Here is a 17,778-nt window from a genome sequence, read left to right as displayed (position 1 = left end):
TTGTTATGTACATGCATGTGGCCCACAACATCTTGTGCAAGTAAGTCTTTGCATGTGATGGATTCAGGTGGTTACGTGTAAGAGCAACATTTAATGTATTTGTGGAAGAAGGTTAAATAAAGTTGGCAAAAGATGGATTATTTCCACACACATGTTAATTCTACCTAAAAAAGTGCTTTTTTTTAACTTAACAGTTTTTACTGCTTAGACATCTTGAACACACTGGCCTTTTTCTATGGATGTTGCCTGCATGTCATTTTCTGTTTGCCTGTCTTCTTGCAGGAAAGTGCTTGTCTTACTGTCTGTGTTTGTAAGTAAGACAGCTGTGCTTGTCTTACTGTCTGTGTTTTAATGGCGTGTGGGAGTTGAGGATGGATTGTTTAATGATCTGTATCGAAATTTGGTCCTGAGGCACACATAAAAAATACTGTCGCTCTTCTGTCCATATCCAGAATCAACACTGGGCAAGGCCTGCAAAAAATGTGTGAACCACAAAAACGCTGGAAAGTGAAGGGTCCTGATAAATATTAATCACTCACATTTGTACAGACGTTAACATTTCAGACAGGTTATGTATCTGTTATTGTCTCATCTTGTTGCAGTGACTCTGAGGTTGGGAAGTCAGGTTATTAAACTTGCTGGGAGGTTAGGCCCTGTTTTACAGTGCAGGTTGTATTATTATTCAGGTATGGGGAGGCTGACAGGTCAGGAGACTATGCCGTGGAGAAGATGGCTTGTAACTCTCCGTTCCCAAGAGCTGAGGACACGCCACTCCATGAGGGCCACACGAGGAGGCACCAGGCTCCACCAGGAAACAGCAGGAGAGGGGCAGCAGTGGGCAGGAGTCTCTCTTGGGCTTTCCTGGGAAGGAGGAGGGGAAGCAGGTAAGCAGGCTTAGGACTGGCTGGTTTGAATATTTCAGTGGGCTCTGGGGCAGAAGGGTTGTCCCTAGTTGTCTGGTACCTGGCTCTGGGGTTATTCGGGCAGATGGATGGTGACGTGGAGTGCAAGAGCCACAGAGGAGGTGGTTCGAGTGTGTGCTCAAGATTGGTTTGTTTCAATATGAAAGGTGCACTCACAGGTGGGGGGTGAGGTGTCTACTACATCTGGGACTTGGCTGGCCCTGGGAGGGACAGTCCTTCCAGGATAACAGGGCCCAGATAGCAAAGCATCTGAATAAAAAGACGTGCTTAATACAAGCCCAAGCACTTTGCCCCTATATATTTTTTAATATTATAATTATAATCATGTATTATATGATTATAATCATATTATAATCTTATGAGCATTTAATCTTGGTGAAGAGAAACAGTACTGTTCTTTTTTTTCTTTTTTTTTTTTTTGCGGTTCGCGGGCCTCTCACTGCTGTGGCCTCTCCCGTTGCGGAGCACAGGCTCCGGATGCGCAGGCTCAGCGGCCATGGCTCACAGGCCCAGCCACTCCGTGGCATGCGGGATCTTCCCGGACCAGGGCACAAACCCGTGTCCCCTGCATCAGCAGACAGACTCTCAACCACTGCGCCACCAGGGAAGCCCAGTACTGTTCTTTAATGGAGTGATTCACTGAATGTGTAGAAGACTACAAAGATTAAGAAGGCTTTTTTCTCAAAATAGGAACAAGCAAAATAGAACTATGTCATAGATTTCATTTGCTTCCACATTTCTCAAGTCATATTCTTTGTGGAAGGTTTGCCTGTAATCTTTAATTTATTGATTTCTTCTTGACTTTGTAAAATGTCTCTTTAGTAAACCTATAACCTTCAGGATGAGGCTGAATATATACATATTGTATCAATAGGGCTTTCTGTGAAAGTAATTGGACAAAAATCAGGTAAAAATGGTGTTTCTTTTTAATGGCACTTTTATATAATTCTATAAAACTTTAAACATATTTAACGTATCTTCCTGGGGAAATTACAAAGAGAAAAAATAAACATGGGCCCAAGGTTTTATAGGCACTCATGCTGGGAGAGGTAGACTCGGAACCTGAGAAGTTTACTCTGGGGAACAAATTCCAGAACTGCAGAGTAAGGACCTCAATGAACTCAGTTTTCCTCTAAAGCAACACAAATATGACAAAATGAGGAAAATCAACCATTTCAGAACTTCGGCAATTAACCAAGGCCACAGAATGAACTGAAGATCTTCTGTCCAAGAGAAAATATTGAACCACAGTATGACAGCAGGCTCTGAGCTGTCTTAACATAAGGCTATTCCCATTCTCCCCTCCACAGCACACACACACAGTAGCTCAGTGACACAGTAGCTGAAAGCCAAACTCATGGCAGACAATGGAGAGATGTGACCATTTGTAGAACTCCATTAAAGCGCTATCTTCAGATCACAGTTGATATTTTGTCCAAATTTGCAGCTCCCTGGGAAATCTCAGAGTATTTGACTCAGAGCTCATCTTGGGGTGAGGGGCAAAATAAAAAGTCTACCCCTTATTATTACAGAAACAATAGAAAACGTCTGGTAATACTGTAGGTAATTAAGGCTGCAGTTTCTATTGGGGAAACATGATAGGGATCAAAAAAACTGTGACAATTCCTGTTTATCTAAAAGGATGAGTGAATGTGCAGAAAATATCTGAGAAAGGAGAAGGCACCCATCACTGACCTTGGGCTGACCTCAAGGCTCTGCACAAGCAGGAAGTGAGAGGTACAGCTCTCTTGTAAACTGGCTAAAGTTGGAAAGTATGTCCTCACACACAGACCCCCTCACCCAGGAATGGAAGATCTATATTGGAAAGGCACTTACGGAAATCTAACCAATCATTGGCTCACCAGTAAATTATAATGACCAAGGTGTGCCTCCTCGGAAACCAAACTTTAAAATAGTAACAAGAACTTAAAAGACAATGTTAGAAGACAGCTCAGTGGCCACAGACCTCAGGAAATACAAATTCTGTATTTTTTCAAGAGAGTTGTGAAATAACAACAGTGACAAGAGACTTGGTGGGGTGACACTAGAGAAGTTATAATACATAAACTATCTAATTTTCAACAAAAAATATGAGGCAAAGGAACAGAATATTATGCCGTATGCACAAGGGAAGGAAAGGAGTCAACAAAAATGCCATGAAGGAGCCAAGATTTGAGACTTAGTAGAAAGAGACTTTAAGTCAATCCTAATAAATATGTTCAAAGGACATAAGGAAATCATGTCTAAAGAATTACAGGAAAGTATAAAACAAGTCTCACTCAAAAATATCACTAAATAAATAGAAATAATTTTAAAAAGAACTGAATTGAAGTTCTGGCATAGCAAAGTAAAATAATTGAAATGCAAAATTCACTGGAGGACTTTGACAACAGATTTGAGCAAGCAGAAGAAAGAATCAGGGACCTTAAGGATAGGTCAGTAGAGGTGATGCAGTTTGAGGAACAGAAAGAAAAAGCAATGAATAAAAATGAACAGAGCTTCAGTGATGTGTGGGACCCTGTGAAGCTTATGTGTGTGTGTATATATACACATACATACAGTGTGATCAAATACACACAGAAGGAAAAGAGAAAGGGAAACGAACAGAAAACATATTTGAAGAAAACAATGGCTGATAATTTCCCAAATTGGATAAAAAAAATATTAGCTTCACCCTAAAGATACTCAACAATTTCCAGGTAGAATAAACTCAAATGGATCTACCCCTAGACACTTAAAAAATGACATGTACAAGGGATACCTAAGATTAATGGCTAACTTCTCATCAGGAATCACGGAAGCCAGAAGACATAAGATGACATTTTCAAAGTGCTGGAAGAAAAAGGCTATTGACTGAGAATTCTATATGCAGCTAAACTCATCTTCAATAACAAAGGAAAAATTAAAACATTTGCAGAAAAACCCAAAAATCGAGAGACTAGCAGACATGCCCTATATGAAATATTAAAGTGAACCCTTCAGGCTAAAATGAAAGGACAGTAGGTGATTTCTCAAATGCATACAAAGAAAAAGCACCAGTGCACTGTTGTAACGAAAAGCAGTATAAATGTACTTTTGGTTGTACTTTTCGTCATATCTGCTGTAAATATAACTGCATAAAGCAGTAATTATAAAACAGTTTGATGACCTTTAAAGTATAACAATGTAATTTGTATGATAATACGAATGAGTGGGGAAGAAACAGAAGTATATTAGAGCGAAGATTTTATATGATATTTAAATTAAATTATTGTTAGTGTGAACTACATTGTTTTAAGCTGAAATGTTAATTGTCATCTCCAGGGCACCCAATAATAATACAACTGAAAATAAAATACAGTAAAAGAAACAACAAGGAAATTTAAAATGTATGCCAGAGTAGATCTACTTGAAAAGCAGAAAAAGGCAGGAATGGATGAGTAAAGAAAAGAGACAAAAGACATGTATTGATAGAAAGCAAGTATCAAAATGACTATAAATACTACGTTAGTAATATATTAAATTTGAATGACTAAACAGCTCAATCCAAAGGCAGAGATTAGCAAAATGGATAAAAAATAAATATGATCCAACAATATGCTGTTTATAGAAGAAACACTTTACATTTAAAGAGACAAGTTGAAAAATAAAAGGTTGGAAAAGTATACAATGCGAAGTTTAACTGATATGGGGCTGGGAGAGCAAGACTAAATCAGACAAAATTGATTTTAAGACAAAGTTGTTACTAGAGACAAAAAACAAACTTTATAATAATAAGGGTGTTAATTAATGAGAAATATATATGGTTATAAACATAGATGCACCTAAAACTAAGTCCTCAAAATAAATGAAGCAAAAATAGAAAGAATTAAAGAGAGAGATAAGTCAACAACTTAGTTGGTGATTCAATACAGATTTTCAGTAGTGGATAAAGCAACTAGACAGAATATGGATGATAAAATAGAAGACGAACAACATTGTAAAACAACTAGGCTTAGAAGACATATATAGGACACAGCACTTAACAGAAAAAAAAGATATTTTTCTCATGTGCACATGAGATACTGAAAAACACAAAAGTTTTTGAAAGAAATTAAAGTATTTTAAAATAAATGGACAACCAGTTTTCATGAATCACAAGACTGAACTTTACTAAGATTGCAGTACTCCCTGCATTAATCTACAGATTCATTGTTACCTCATAAAAATGCTAGCGAGTTTTTTATAGAAACTGGCATGCTGCTCGTAAAATTCATATGAAAAGGCAATGACTCACAACAGTCAAAATAATTTTAAGAAAGAATATTGTTGGAGGATTCACCCTTCCTGATTTTAAAACGTACTGCAAAGCTACGGTAATAAAGGTGTTGAAGTATTGGCATAAGGATAGACATATAGATCGCTGGAATATAATCGAGAGTCCAGAAATAAATCTTCATGTTTATGCTGAATTGATTTATAACAACAGTGTCAAGATCACCCAATGGGGAGAGAAAAGTCTTGTTAATAAATGGTTCTGACACAACTGGATATCCACATGCAAAGAATGAGTTTGGACCTCTGCCTCTTAACATACTCAAAAATCAACTCAAAATGGACTGTAGCCTAAAATATAAGAGCTAAAGCAATAAAACTCCCACAAGAAGACATAGGAGTAAACCTCCGTGACTATGGTTCCTTACATATGACATCAGAAGTAAAAACACTGAAAGAAAAAAGGGGGATAAACTGGACATCATCAAAATTAAAAACTTGTATGTCTAAGGGCACCATCAAGAAAGTGATGCTAATGTGTATGGGGTTCTTTTTGGGTGCTGAAAAGTTCTAAAATTAGTTTGTGGTGATGGTTGCACAACCCCGTGAATACACTAAAAAGGCTGGAGTGAATACTGTACATGAGTAAATTTTATGGCATGTGAAATACGGCTCAATAAAGCTGGAGGAAACGTTTCCATTGTCTTTCTGATAGATTTGAGGACAATTATGTAAGTTCTCTTGCTTGATAAGATATCCAGTCTTCAGAGACAGTGCTCGTGGGTCACAAATGAGTGTGCAGAGGTAAGATGTATTAAGAGGGAGGAAGAACAGTCTCCTTGTTGAGTGACATCCAGAGAACTCTTTTTACACTTTCTACTTATTTTCAGCAAAATCTGTTTCACTCGCTTTCTATATCTGGGAAAGATTTATCTGTGCCGTTCATTCATCCCTTCATCATCCATGTATGCATCCATTCATTCATCCTTCCATCCATGGGTCCATCCACTACACTTTATGAACTTCTTCGCTCAGAGAAGAGTCCTGATAAGAATGTGGCTCATACATTTAGTAAGAGCATAAACAAATGAACAAAATAACTCCCCAAATACTCAAGGATACTTTAAGAGCAGAGAGCAACATCATAGTGAGGAAGTGACTGTAAGCCTGGGAGCTTGGATACAACTGTACAGACAGATACTTGGCTGGCTTTTATCCAGGCTGAGGTCCCACTGTGGGACCCACACAGGGGCGCCATGTATTACAGGAGAGAGAAAGGTGCCTCCAAACATGGATGCTATTTCGCCCCACCTGTCACATTGAGATGTTATGAAAACGATGTAAGTGAGAGAATAAACCAGATGGCAGCGTGGCAGCAGGATCCACTGTCTGCACAAAGGATCAGCAAGCAGTCCAGCCTCGGTGCCAGTGCACCCCTCACTCACGTGGGCTTCCTCGTCTTCTTGGTGTCAAACAGCCTGAGGATGGTTCTGTCTTCCTGCTCTTGACCAATCTGAAATCCGGAAGGAAATATTTGCTCTGATGGACAGCTATTCTCCTCCTCCTCTGTCTTCTTCTCCTTGTTTTTCATTTCATTAGAAAAGGTGAAGTTCCTGCAATGTAGAGTGAATAGAACATGTCCTCTTTCTTAGGTGGCTTGTGACATATTTACACCAGCTCCTCTTATGCAGAAGCAAGCCTTCCTACACAGCTGCCAGCTTGCTCTTCCTTTCACTTTTAAATCCTCGGGTGGAATGCAAGCAAAGCTGTGTCGAGTTTATTAGTTACTTTGGATAATAACTTTACTAAGTACAATGTGATCAACTTTCAAGTATATGCCCTTTGAAATATATTTTTCTGTAAAATATTTTCTTCTGGTAATAATTGTCACATTTATTTGGGCACACCATGAATCTGTATGGAGGTTTGGTTTTGTTTTTTGATGCACATATCTTTTTGTTTTTGGCTGTGTTGGGTCTTCGTTGCTGCGCGTGGGCTTTCTCTAGTTGCGGTGAGCGGGGGCTACTCTTTGTGGTGCACGGGCTTCTCATTGCGGTGGCTCCTCTTGTTGCGGAGCACGGGCTCTAGGCATGTGGGCTTTAGTATTTGTGGCTCATGGGCTCTAGAGCGTAGGCTCAGTAGTTGTGGCACACGGGCTGAGTAGCTCCGTGGCTTGTGAGATCTTCCCGGACCAGGGATTGAACCTGTGTCCCTTGCATTGGCAGGCGGATTCTTAACCACTGTGCAACCAGGGAATCCCTGATGCACATATCGTTTTATGAAGGGATTTTTTTTATTGGAATGCAGATGGTGAAAACATCTGTATCCCTGTATAGATTGATGATTTGTACTGTGATAAGCTGTGATTGGGAGGGGCTCCAAACTCTCTCCTTTCTCTGATTATAACTGGAATAGTCAAGGCACTTGGGATTTTGACTTTCTTCTTTATGTAGAGCATAAAGAATTGACTTTTGTAAATTCTAAGAAATATTATGAGGAAAATCTCTATTTGGTAGGGATAAAATATTTTATGGGGATAAACTCTATTATAAATGGATAAAAATCTTAGATACAGCAAAATCCAAAGTTTCTCAAATTGTGGCCTAAGTCCTGCTAACTCAGAATCACCCAGAATGCCTTTTAGTGATGGATGTGATGAACGGCCACCCTTCCCCATAGAATGTCTCTGGTGGGGATGGAGGCGGCTGCATCTTCACTACAGATCCAGGTATTACCTGTGCCCACAAAACCCTGAGAACTACAGAAGCTTGTATGAACCTCCATTAGAGCTAAGCCTACTTGAAAAGCTGGCTCTGATAAATCCACATGATTCCAGAGTTGTTTTCCATGGGAAGGACTATAAATTCTGTCTAAAATCTTCCAATCTGATAATGCTCTTCCGACTGGCTTCCTTGATTCTGTCTATGTTGCCACCATTTCTCACCACCTGTATTTGAATCCTGTCATCTCTATCCCTTTTTTTTTTGCCACTCCTTTCTCAAAACAGGTGCAGTCTACTTATCCTTTCCAGATTCTAGACTTGTCTTAATCTCTTCCACTAATATCATGTGTGTGGTCAATGACCCATTTTTTCAAGTCCTTCTTAGATGGGAACGTTTAATTGGATACATTTATTTTTCCCATGGAGTTAATGAAAATAAATGACATTTTATATAGGTACATTAGTGTCGGGACTCCGGAAACTACACAGGCCTGGAGAGTCAATCCTTAGCCGTGGTGCTGGTGAGCCACATGGCTCCATGACCATCAGTAATCCTCAGCAAGCACCTTCTGTGTGCCGGACACTACATGTGTGCTGGGTTACAAGAGGAATATAGCAGAGTTACTTTAAAGGAACTCCATTCTAACGAACAAAAGAGTAATGCAGAAATTCACAGGAAATGGCAGGGTGCATCTTAATATAAAGAACACAAGTGGGGTCAGACCAGGGACCAAGCACCATCACTTCCTTGTGTATCATGTTTAACAAGATTCAGAGTCTGTAGGGACTCACTAATGGGGAGTAAACCCAGTGACGGAGATCATAACAACCCCTGAGCTTGCTATGCAGATAGATTAGATAACACTAATAGAAATTTGTGGAATGTGCTTGCGTTTCAGGTGGTAAAACACCCAATTATGTCTTGAGTTGTGGTGGAGGAAGGCCCAGGACCAGCTTTCCCAGGGCAGCTAGGCTGGAGTCCAGTACTGCCATAGGAAGTCACGCCAACAGTCTTGAAGTGTGGGACAAAGGGATTGTCATCAAATTCTGGCAAGCCACAGGGACTAAAACAAGGCAGATTATTAGACAAACCCATGAGAGCTGCAGGTCCACTCTGACACTGATGGGTCTCCTCTACAGAGGCCTGCAACTTGGCCAGTGTCTTATATATCAAATTAAATTGGGTGGAACTGGCTTTAATTAGGTGGAATGGATTACCTCTAGCCTTCTAGCCTTCCTGGACGTGTGAGAGGAGAGGTGTTTTTCACTACTTACTGTCTGTGTGTTTGGGAAGAGCTATGATGCCAGAGAATACATAGAGTTCAGAAACAGTGTCCATGCCAGCCATGTTCCCATGGGGCAAAATCTGAAGTGCACCGTTCCTGGTGAAGTAGAGGGAGATGGTGGAGCGTGGGGGGTAGATCTTAACCTTTCAGTCATTCTCACACAACACACATGTTGATCTCCAGGTTAGGATTGTCTTAATGGTAGGTAAGTAGATAATCAATGGGATCAGTGCAGAAAAACAAAGACATACAAAACAAAGACAAAAACTCAATTACTTAATGTTTTCTGAAAATATATGGTAGGAGTATCTCAACAGCAGTCTAAGAGGCCATTAATGGAAGGATCAATGTGGTTGAAGTAGATGGATAGTGAAGCGACAGTCTTTTGTAGGCTTGGGAAGAGTTAAACTTGTTTGCCACCCATCAGGAAGGAGCCTGTGGAGATGGACAGGTGGATGATATGGGACAGGGACAGTGAATCTCAGAGGTGACAGTGGTGGTGTTAACAGTTAGGACTGAGATGAGCCAGCATCCCACGACTTAGACTTCATCGCTCCCTCCAGGAGCCTACTACGGTTAGATGCTCTGAGTTTGGGGAAACATAGCTGTGCGTTAGAACAGGTAAGAGGGAAGGGAAGGAACAGTTTTTAAAATCCTCATCAAGAATAGCAGATTTATAAATTTCAGGAAGTCAAGCCGCACTTAAGATGGCACTGTTTTGCTGATGATCGTTTTCCAAATACGGACACCTTAGGCTACCAGTATGAGGCTGCGAGGGCAAAGAGCACAGTTCATTTTGTGCTTGTCACAAAACGCCATTCACGTGTGCAAATGTGGCTTTCAGAAAATTTGATTCCATGCATGGAATTTTAACAGGCTCTAGAGATCTCCCCAGTATTTTGACCACAGAACTTCTCTGGCAGCTTCCTTTTTAGCATGATGAGCATCTCCCAGCCCTTCCCAGCATCTCCCAGGTCTTTCTCAAAAGATTCCTGGGCCTCAGGGCAAAGGAAATGCAGTGTCACTCACGTCCAATGTATTCAGTGAATCAGTCTTTCCTAAACTAAAAGAACGAGTGGCAAGAAAAATAGCAGTAGGATCTTTTTAACCATGAATTTCCATGAAACCCACATAATCACTGAGATTAACAGGGGACTCCAGTGGTATCTAAGCCTGCTCTTTCCTAACCACCTGGGCCGGCCTCGTTTGAGACCACAGGCTCTCAGGCTCCAGGCCTCCTCCAGGCTCAACTAGGACATCTCTGAGTTATATTAAGTACTGGCATGTGTTTATGTGGCTGGCCAGGGAATGTACTTTAATTCTGAGCTTGTTCTATATTTAGGTTGTGTCTTTTGTCAGATTGGATATAGTTTATACAGTGGATATTCTCGTGTTTTACCCCATATGTTCTCTATGTGTGATGCCTGGACCAACTCCATCAGCACCACCTGGGGACTTGATAGAAATTCAAATTTTGCCTCCACCCTAGAGCTACTGAATCAGAATCTCTGACAGTACAGCCCAGCGATCTGCCTTTCCATGAACTCTCCAGGTGATTTTGTTGTACAGTAAGGTTTGAGAACTACTGTTCTAGACAAACCGAATCCAGATCTAGGAAAATGAGTATGTGATACCAAAGCAAGACGGCATTAAACACTTCCTAAAGGAGACATGCAGAAGCCTGAATCCTGGATGTCTTTTAGGGACGCTTACTGTTAAACACACAGAAGTAACTTACTCCTTTCAGTCATACTTCACTACCCCCCACCTTGTTTTCCCTCCAGAAGCTGACACTGTGCTGTTACTTTAGTAACCCAGCTGTCTCTATTGAGTGGTAATCTCTTACACATTAGGTCTCTGTTATATTGTTTTACAGCAACTGCTTTGGATGATATGGAAAACTGAGAAAAGACATGTTTTGGATGAGAGTTTTTAAATACAAAAGTACATTCACTCTGGGGCTTTTCTGCTTACAAAGTAGAATACTACTTCAAATTAAAAAAAGGTTTGTTCATTAATTTCAGTCATCTATATTAGGCTATTTTATCAGTAATCTTAATCCTAATTTATCCAAAAGTCTAATTACTAGGCATCTTTTTTTCTGTACTTGCCTTACTGTACATTCAACCGTGTATGTCAAACTATTAATTAGTTTACAGTGATAAATTTGTCCTTCCAGAAATTAATGGAAGGTGAGATGTTTCATTCTATGAGATGATGTGATATCGAGTATACGAAATGTATTTCCTTTTTAATGATGATACTCTGAGACATATAATAAATCAAAGAGAATAACTGTTAAATGAAAACATTTAAGGAAGGTCGGTGGGAAAAGAGATGGCTGTGGTAACTTTTGCAATCAGAAAAAGCAACGTTGGTATTTTTTTTTTAACATCTTTATTGGAGTATAATTGCGTTACAATGGTGTGTTAGTTGCTGCTGTATAACAAAGTGAATCAGCGATACATATACATATATCCTCGTGTCTTCTCCCTCTTGCGTCTCCCTCCCACCCTCCCTATCCCACCTCTCTAGGTGGTCACAAGGAACCGAGCTGACCTCCCTGTGCTATGTGGCTGCTTCTCACCAGCTATCTGTTTTACATTTGGTAGTGTATATATGTCCATGCCACTTTCTCACTTCGTCTCAGCTTATGCTTCCCCCTCCCTGTGTCCTCAAGGGTATTTTTTTTAAAGCCTTTTGACTCCACTTCATGATTTCAGACATTGAGGGAAATCCCATATTTTTATAAAAATTTTCGTTTTTGGAAAAATATGTGGAAATCTCATCATGCTAAAAACATTAGAACCACTCTGAACGTATTCTTTCACTTCGCTCTTGCTATAGGAAGTGACTTCCTAATCAGTACGCTGCAGCTTCCCCCTTCCATTGTTCCATGTGGTGCAGAGAGCACCCCACTGGTGGCAGTGAGGCACACAACGTCTTCACATGGATAAGATGCTAGACCAGTGGTTAGGTAAATGAGCTTCATCCAGCCAGAAATCCTCCCAGAGCTCTGTATTTAGGTCTCTGGCCCAGATTTCCTCAACCTTTTGGGCTGCTGTATATATAGAGTAGAATATGAATGAGTTTCAGAAGAACATAAATTATCTAAAGTTGTTCCCTACTGCAATAAAAAAAAGGTCAAATATTTATTTGTAAAAATTTTCTTTCGTCACTGGTATGCTATTTTCCATCTATATGCATTTTGCTTCTGATACAAAAATGGTATTGTACGTTACCAAGTCCAGTTTTTAGACTATTTTTCAATCCATTTATATCATCAGTAATGATTTTGCTCTATTTGTAAGTTTTTTTTAAAGATGTGTTTGGGCATGTACAGAGAGGGTAATGATTCTATATGTATGTTAGGCTTCTTGCTCTGGAAAATCTTGCTGTCTGAATTCTACATTGTCTTGGACTACTTGGTATGTATCTAATGGACTTTTTCTGCTCTAACTGTAATAGGCTTGTCTGGCTAGCTAGTCAGTCAGGTTAAAGGGAGTTGATAACTCCCGTCCTTTGCGGGCTGTAGTGAGGGACACCACCAGGGTGGTGTCAGTGGAAAGTAAGTGTGAACTGGCATGAGTAAGGGTGGGGCCACAGGTGGGTTGGTTGGTTTTCTCCCTGGGGTGTTTGGCTAGAGTACAGTTGGCAAAGGTCGAAAGGTTTTCTGTCTTCTTAGGCTGCTTCTTGTGTGGTTCTGTGGCTAGAGAGAGCAAGTTTTTCTTGGAGATTTATTTGGTCTATACCCACAAGTAGTTCCAGGTGATGCATTCCTTTGGGACCAGGATTTCAGTTGTTCTCCAGTCTCCAGTAGGTCTACCTCCTTCACTCCAACTTGAAGTGTCTTCTCATGTTTATTTTTTAGATAATGTCTAGTTTTCAGTTGTGCTTTGCATTCAGGAAGCAGAAGTCGGTATTTGATTGATCTTTTAATACTGCATTTTTCATATTATTCACCTGCTAGAAAGCCCAGATACCAACCGCTGGTTAAAGGATGTGGTCAGAATTTATTTGCCTGGTATTTGGGGCCTAATTTGTTACAGCAGCTTGCAGAACTAAGGAAACATTTTGCTTACTAGATTACTGGTTTATTATAAAAGGATGTAGCTCAGGAACAGCCAAAATGAAGAGATGCACAGGCCAGGTATTGGGAAGGGGCAGGGAGGTTCCACACCCTCTCCAGGGGTGCCACTCTCCCAGCACTTCCATGTGTTTCCACCCCCAAATTTCTCTGACCCTCCCATTTTGAGGTTTGTGGAGGCTTCATTACAGACACACGGTTGCTTAAAGTCATTGGTCATCGGCGATTGAACACACCTTCAGCCCTTCTCCCCTCCCCAGAGGTCAGGGGTTGGGACTAAAAGTTCCCACCCTCTAGTCACTAGGTTGGCTCCTTTGGCATCCAGCCCGCGTCCTTAGGTGCTGTCAAAAGTCACCTCATAAACATAACACTCTCAACACTTAGGAAACTCCAAGGGTTTCAGGAGCTTTGTGTCAGAAATGGGGAAGAAGACCAAACATGTATTTCTTAGAATATCACACTCTTGCATCTGCTTAAGTCGCGGGTTTGTTTTAGACAACAAAATAAGATGTTTCAGATGAAATTTCTTTGCCAACTCTCTTGCACACTGCTAGGTAAAAGTAATTTATTTTTCTCAATACTCATAGTTGATATACACCCAATCTCCCTCACATTATTTGGAATAGAGAAGGTGCTCTATAATCTCTTGAATTGGTTTGTTAAGGGTCATAAAAGGGAAAGGGTGAACAGTAAGAGAGAAGAACAAACTTTCAGCAATCACTCTTCTGATTATGGTAAAAGATAATTAATTGCATTCTTTGGTGGTAGAAGTCATAGCTCAAGGAAAAAGAGAGTGGCAAGGATGAAAGATTTTCTTCTGACTGTTAAAAAAGCATAATAATCTTAGCAATGAGGCACAAGTTTCCCTAAGGATCTGGATTTTGGAAGAAATTCGAGAGTTTTTCCTTCTCAGTCCAGATAACTGCAGCAACTGGACCATCAAACTTGTTGCCAGAATGCTTACAAAGCTTTAGAAGGAAGCATCAAAACAGGCAAAAGGATAAAATAAAACCCACGCTCCCTTGTCCACTTCCTTAGAAGAGGAAGAGATGAGGCAGTGTGGCTGCAGCTTGTCTTAGACTTGCTACCTAGTCTACTTGGAAAACAAATTAGGGTGTCTAAGCTCCTGGAAGTGCTCTTTTACTGTTTGAGAGATCAAGATACAAGGCTAATAATGCCAGCATTTTTAAAGCAAGGGCAACTCCTCTGTTTGAAATTGCTATAGCAGGAAAAGCATGGGTTACTTCGATGGGGTAGACTTTGAGCAGAGGAATCTCAGCTCTCATGTGGGGTGAGCCTCCGCCCTCAGCCTGGGGTTTTATTCCACCCTGGAGAGTCTAATGTTTTAGAAATTAGTGTCATCTTCTGAAAGTCACCTTTGTAAGCCTTAGATGACCAAGATGTAGATTGAGATGGGGCTTCCTGGTGTAGAACCACCTCCACTCCAGGTCTGCCTTCTGGCTCTGTGATGTCCACACAGAGTTGCTACTAGAAGTAATTCTTTTTTTCCCCCTACTTTGCCGATTTGGGATTTCCTCCTGGCCGGCTCCTTTCTTAGCACTCAGCTCACCAAAAGTCTTAACTGGGGCCTCTCTCGGGGAAGCCTTGTTGACCCCTCTAAGGGGCACTGGGCTTTCTGCAGAGTTTCGTCTTGGAAATTCAGCTGCTTGAACAGAGTTGATGTTCTTGTTGAATAAATAAGCCAAATTGCTCTTTCTCTGTCCTCTTGCCAACCCAGGACCAGTTTTCCACCAACAGTCCTCCCCCATGGCCTCCGTTTATTCTTTTCTCAACCTTCTCTTCGAGATGTCATCTCATTTGTGAGATGAAGCCACTTACCTCTTCACTTTCCTGGTCTTTTCCTATTTTCAGGATGTGTAGGTTTGGACCCACATAGTCTAGAGGTGGCACATGCATAAAAATGTGAAAATTTCAGAAAGATACAAGTCAAGTATTTTGGGAGTTGTCAAAATTCTCACCTCCTTGGTATAAAAATGAAAACTGCATCACCAGGAAAAATCCTAGTATGTCCTCTTGTGTTGAGCTCAATTAAACTTTGAGTCATTTGTCGGTTGGGACTACAAAATTCAGGCAAAGAGGGCTTGGCTTCCCTGGTGGCACAGTGGTTGAGAGTCCGCCTGCCGATGCAGGGGACACGGGTTCGTGCCCCGGTCTGGGAAGATCCCACATGCCGCGGAGTGGCTGGGCCCGTGAGCCATGGCCTCTGAGCCTGCACATCTGGAGCCTGTGCTCCGCAACGGGAGAGGCCACAGCAGTGAGAAGCCCACGTAACGCCAAAAAAAAAAAAAAAAAAAAAATTCAGGAAAAGGAAACCACTTGTGGCTTCTGCCAGTATCACAAGTCTTCATGGATCACTATCCCACATACACAGTCTAAATAGGTTCTAAATAAACCCATTTAAGGCACAGTGAAATAAAAGGACATTTCTGTACTAGACTAGAAATGCTAACCCGACAGCAAGGAGGGCCACATTGAGCTCCTTAGAAAAAGATCTGGGTGAATCCTTAGGACAGATGTCCAAGCACAGCCTGCACCTGCCATGATCAAACTAAAGGACATGTTGGCAAAGACCAGTTCGGGGTTTATATCATATCTAGTGAGAAAAAGGCACGGGAAGAGGTAGGTCATAAAGAATTAACATCGCAACATTTATAAAATTTGGTCTCTTTGTGCTTACCTTTCTCCTCACAACAAATCCATTCAGGATGGGGTAATGTGAATGAAAACAGTGTGAAATGTGTAGTGATATGAATTAAAAATAATTACACTTGCTACATATGAAAGTGCAATAATATGAATTAAATGTGTCATCTTTCATAGGCATGCTTTCACATAGGTAATCTCAAACATTCAAAAAAGGCTGCAAGGCAGATAAACACCATTGTATTGATGGGAAAAGGAACATTTCGCTTACTCTGTGCAGTTTTGCACAGTCTCTTTGGTTCATTTAGTGTGCTATGCTCAGTGCCGCTCTTGACTCTGGGCACCTTCTTTCCTTGGCTTGAAAAGTCTCCTTCCCACCCTGATTCTCGTTGGGTTCATGCTTACTCATTCAATAAACTCTGTTCTAGATTTCATTTTCTCCAGGGCTCCTCCATAGTCTTGGATGAGTTATACTCAGAATTATCTCAGCTGTCACCACACATACCCCACCAGCGTGTTTCCTCGTCCATCTTCCCACTAGCCTAGGAGTTCCCTTTAAACAAGGGGAACGTCTCACCGTTAAGGAATCCCAGCTCCCAGAACTGAGCCTAGTCCGTCACCAGGTGATAACACCCGCAGGATGAATGGGTGGCATAGCTGATTATTTATTAAGTGAATTTAACACACTAAAAACCAAGCTCCTTTTCTTCAGTCATAGCAGACATTCTCTATAAGTTTAGAAGAACTTGTTTTCATTTCCTCAAATGTATTATATCATCTTATTTTTGCCTAAAATTGTGTTCTAACAATAGGTATTGTCCGCTAGCAGACGGACTCTTCTGGGACTACACACTTATGAAATATACAAGAAGTTATGTAAGAATAAAAGAGTTAAGATTATATAACCTGGAGTTTTGAGAAGTGGATAGCTATGTAAATTTCAGTTATACAAGTTCATCTGTTTGCTGGTACTTACGGCTTCATTTAAACAGTAGACACACAACTGTTTCCTAACCGGCTTTTCAGCATTAGGTGGTCCTGATTCCTCTTCTAATTAAGACTGTGTGTCGACTGGATTGCACAGCCAGCACATTTATTTTCTAAGTTTAAGAAATCATCAGTGCTGTGTGTATGTCCACATGTTACTCAGATGTTTTGTTAAACTACAGATAGTTTCAGAGTTACTATTTTAACAAAGCGTGTGTATAAGGCTTTGATAAGTGAATAATAAACCGGTGCTTCCCAAACTTTACTTCCCATGAATCATCCTGGAACTTTGTTAAATGCAGATCCACATTCAGAAGGTCTGAGGCGAGGCCTGAGATCCTGCATTTTTGACCAGCTCTCTGGGATGGCCTGCCTGCCAGCCGCTGGACCAGGACCCTAGGATAGGAGTTCCTGTCTGTTTCCCTCAAGATTCATAACCCTCAGAATGGACTTAATAGTAAGTTTAGTAATGACAATACAAGAGATGAATAGTTAGAATGTCAGTGCTTCTTATTGTTTCTGTTATTGTGAATTACATTTATTCTGTTGTTCTCAATACCCACTGTATGTCTTAAAAGAGCCTATGGAGCATGAGTTTTAAAGCCAGATTTCCAGGATTTGTCTTCTGGATCACCCTTTACTGGCTGGTTGTCCTTGAAAAAGTTCTATAATTATTCTATCATGTTACTAATGTTGGGCCACCTGCTAAACCTAAGATCCCTTATCTGGGAGTTGTTTTGATGAGAATGGGTAAATCCACATGAAATGGCAGTAAGCATGGGATATAGTCATTGTGATAGTAATAATCTCCCTTTAGAACTGGTAAAAGAATGATCAGATTTAGGGATGAAAAGGATTCTGTGGTCACCCACCTCA

General features: G+C 40.7%; 1 protein-coding gene across 3 annotated transcripts in view; it reads left to right on the top strand.

Annotated features, from left to right (window-relative positions):
• SNTG1 (syntrophin gamma 1) overlaps nucleotides 1-17,778 on the top strand; it is a 460,796-nt gene that overhangs the window by 51,303 nt on the left and 391,715 nt on the right. Inside the window, exon 2 of one of the 3 annotated variants that reach the window (XM_089899181.1) lies at nucleotides 17,205-17,359. The exons of the other annotated variants lie outside the window; for them this stretch is intronic. Within the exon in view, the coding sequence (XP_089755307.1) occupies nucleotides 17,348-17,359 (12 nt within the window). The 5' untranslated portion in view covers nucleotides 17,205-17,347. The remainder of the gene's footprint in view (nucleotides 1-17,204; nucleotides 17,360-17,778) is intronic. 3 annotated transcript variants of the gene reach the window in all.

Source organism: Delphinapterus leucas, chromosome 17, assembly GCF_059928025.1.
Source record: "Delphinapterus leucas isolate spDelLeu-1000000601 "Yukka" chromosome 17, BTC_Dleu_Yukka2, whole genome shotgun sequence".
NCBI classification, from domain to species: domain Eukaryota; kingdom Metazoa; phylum Chordata; class Mammalia; order Artiodactyla; family Monodontidae; genus Delphinapterus; species Delphinapterus leucas.
This window is presented reverse-complemented; position numbering and strand designations above follow the sequence as displayed.